The sequence below is a fragment of the Bufo bufo genome, chromosome 6, assembly GCF_905171765.1.
Source record: "Bufo bufo chromosome 6, aBufBuf1.1, whole genome shotgun sequence".
Lineage (NCBI taxonomy): Eukaryota > Metazoa > Chordata > Amphibia > Anura > Bufonidae > Bufo > Bufo bufo.
In genome coordinates, this window is record NC_053394.1 from 380534575 (window position 1) to 380537569 (window position 2995).

At 46.3% G+C, this 2995-nt stretch overlaps 1 protein-coding gene across 1 annotated transcript; it reads left to right on the forward strand.

Annotated features, from left to right (window-relative positions):
• The first annotated feature begins 848 nt into the window (after nt 1-848).
• Nucleotides 849-2414, forward strand: LOC121005742 (palmitoyl-protein thioesterase ABHD10, mitochondrial-like). Its single transcript, XM_040438511.1, has 2 exons — nt 849-905; nt 1849-2414. The coding sequence occupies exons 1-2, from the start codon at nt 849-851 to the stop codon at nt 2335-2337; spliced, it is 546 nt and encodes a 181-aa protein (XP_040294445.1). The 3' UTR covers nt 2338-2414.
• Nucleotides 2415-2995: the final 581 nt, after the last annotated feature.

Here is a 2995-nt window from a genome sequence, read left to right on the forward strand (position 1 = left end):
AGCTAAATCCCATTCTCTCCACAAGAACCATTCTGGTAAAGCTTCGGGGACATTATTATTATTATTTGTATTTGTTTCCCATTTGTAGCATTGACTAAAGTAAGACAGGTGAACGGTGGATAATAAAGTCCTTATAGTTATTTCCTATTTCCCAGATTCCAGAAGGACCTTCTCCATCTATTACATACTGAGAAGGTGACATGTAGGAGAGGTACCTCTGAGTGATGGGATTTAGCCGGGTCATATGGAAATGACTATTTCCCGGATTCCAGAAGGACCTTTTCTATCTATTATATACTGAGAAGGTGTCATGTAGGAGAGGTCCTTCTGAGTGATGGGATTTAGCCGGCTCATATACAAATGACTATTTCCATATCATCACCATGACGGCCTCAAGGAGATTGACCCCTGACCTCTGTAGGGGCAGGAACAGAGAAAGGTTAAAAGGCCCCTACATAGGCCAGGGCAGAGAAAGGTCTCCCTGTGGTCGCAGGGAGATGAAGAGGAACGTGGAACGTTTATGCATGTGTGGATCTCCCGGTGAGGAGAATGGTGCATCGGCACTTATCATGGAACCGCTGGGATATGCGGTCCTCCTGCGGTCTCGTACTAACGCTGGGCAGCGGAGAAGCGGGAGGGCTTGCTCTGGTTAATCAGGTGCCTGCTCCCGAGGTGGCGTCCTCCTCCTGGCCCATCGTGGCTCAAGCAGGTTGCGCACCCAGCGCTTGTGTATTTCTTCACTTCCAGTGCGTCCAGGAAGTGGCGTGGAAGGCGGTCGACGCGCGGCAAGGGTCTCTATACGAATGCCGACCGGCCGTGTGTTGGACTGATGGGAGGTCTGGTTCACCATGTCAGTCCTGGAACCACCATCGCCCAGCGAGCGCAATGCTCCTACTCAGCCTCCTGTAAGTTCGCAGCAGGGAATCATTTTGTTTAAGCACTGTGTGGGATTCACTACATAGGGGCCAGCTATTGTGCACTGTGGTGTCCTCCCTCGCAGTTATATTTACCCTTCTACATTTTTTGGTCTGTTCTTGCCTCATAGGTTTCCAAAGAGGCTCAGAAGAAACCAAAAAACTGCCAAAATGCATTTCGTGTTTTAAAAAGTTACCGGATGGGTACTCCAAAAATATCTGCAAGCAGTGCATTTCCAATATTGTCCAGGAAGAATGGGTTTCTCTAATGGATGAGGTCCGCTTTATGATTAAGGAGGAAGTTAGAGCTTCTCTATCCCAGAGGTCGAAGTCTGACCTGGGACTCTTGCCTCCAAAAAGACCAAAAATATCCCCTGGGTGATGGGGCTTCCTCTTCCAGGCTCTGGGAGGAAGAAGACCTCCTTTCTGACGCTGAAACCTCGGAGGGCAATAAAAAAAATCTATTTTTCCTCTATGTTAAAGCAGTAAGAACCAGCATCACAATCTGTCCGACATTTCCGCCGTTCTCCAGCGTCGCCGGACGCGTTTTTTTCTAATCTCCAAAGACTAAAATCTCAGCTTTGAAATTCAGCCAATGATACAAGACTGAAACAAGGGAACTTATCTCCTGTCCACTGATTGTGGGGTCCATCCGCTGGGGGCCCCTGCCAGTCCTGAGAACGGGGCCCATGTTCCCCCATTGGAATGGAGCAGCAGACAAACTCAGATCAACTACAAAGAAAATCCCCAGCGATAAGACACAGCGCGGCCATTTATGAGCTAACACTAGGAATAACAGAAGAGAAGTTTATTCCTCCTTTTCCCCCACAGCGGAAATCCTACATCTGCCCCGACATAAGGTATCGCTGACATCATTTCTAATAACTGATATGGAGAAAAGGGACAGAGTTGACACAGGCGCGCGCGTTCACAGGATCGGAAGATATTAGTTGGATCAAGCATGGGAGGGTGGCTTATGCTTGTTGCTACTATTGCTCGGCCAGAGAAGATTGCAGCTCTTGTTGGCGTTGCCCCTGCTGCAGACCATTTTGTTACAGGATTTAACCAGCTTCCACTAGAGGAAAAGAAAGCAGCTGAGGAGAAAGGTGAATGGAAACTTACCTCAAAATACAGTGAAGAAGGCTTTTATACTTTACCGTATTCTTTTATCAAAGAAGCTGAAAACCACTGCTTGTTAAATAGCCCAATACCCATAACTTCTCCTATCCGACTCATTCACGGTATGAAAGATGAAGAGGTGCCATGGCATGTGTCCATGCAGATTGCAGACCGGGTACTCAGCACTGATGTAGATGTCATTCTCCGCAAACATGGCCTGCATCGGATGAGTGAAAAAGATGACATGAAACTCCTCGTGTACACGATTGATGATTTAATTGATAAACTCACCACTTTAGGGTAACCGCCAATAATCCGCAGATTACCAGACAGCTTTCCCTACATGCGGGGCTCCGTTTGAGCACAGCATAGTAGATGACTGCACATAGACCTCTATTACTATCCACTTCAGTATTTCCTAAATATATCCTTTTCTACTTCCCACAGCAAATGTGAATAACTTTCTCACTGTACAGGACTGGATTCACTAGTGAAAACACTATGGCATGTAATATATGCAGAGCAATAAAGTATATGTATAAACCTCAAAAAAAAATAATAAAAGGGACGGAGTTACCCCTGAACATCTCCTGAGCACAGACAGAGCCCGATACCAGCAGATTACATCGCCGGCTCTGCTACATGGACATGACAAAGACTCAGCTGTAGTAACTGAACATTACACATACACAGCTCTGCTACATGGACATGACAAAGACTCAGCTGTAGTAACTGAACATCACACATACACAGCTCTGCTACATGGACATGACAAAGACTCCGCTGTAGTAACTGAACATTACACATACACAGCTCTGCTACATGGACATGACAAAGACTCAGCTGTAGTCACTGAACATTACACATACACAGCTCTGCTACATGGACATGACAAAGACTCAGCTGTAGTAACTGAACATTACACATACACAGCTCTGCTACATGGACATGACAAAGACTCC

Coding starts and splice junctions, on each gene's coding strand:
- LOC121005742 (XM_040438511.1), top strand. CDS start 849: ATGTCAGTCCTGGAACCACCATCGCCCAGCGAGCGCAATGCTCCTACT. Junction 906..1,848: donor ATGCTCCTACTCAGCCTCCT/GTAAGTTCGCAG, acceptor GCGCGTTCACAG/GATCGGAAGATATTAGTTGG.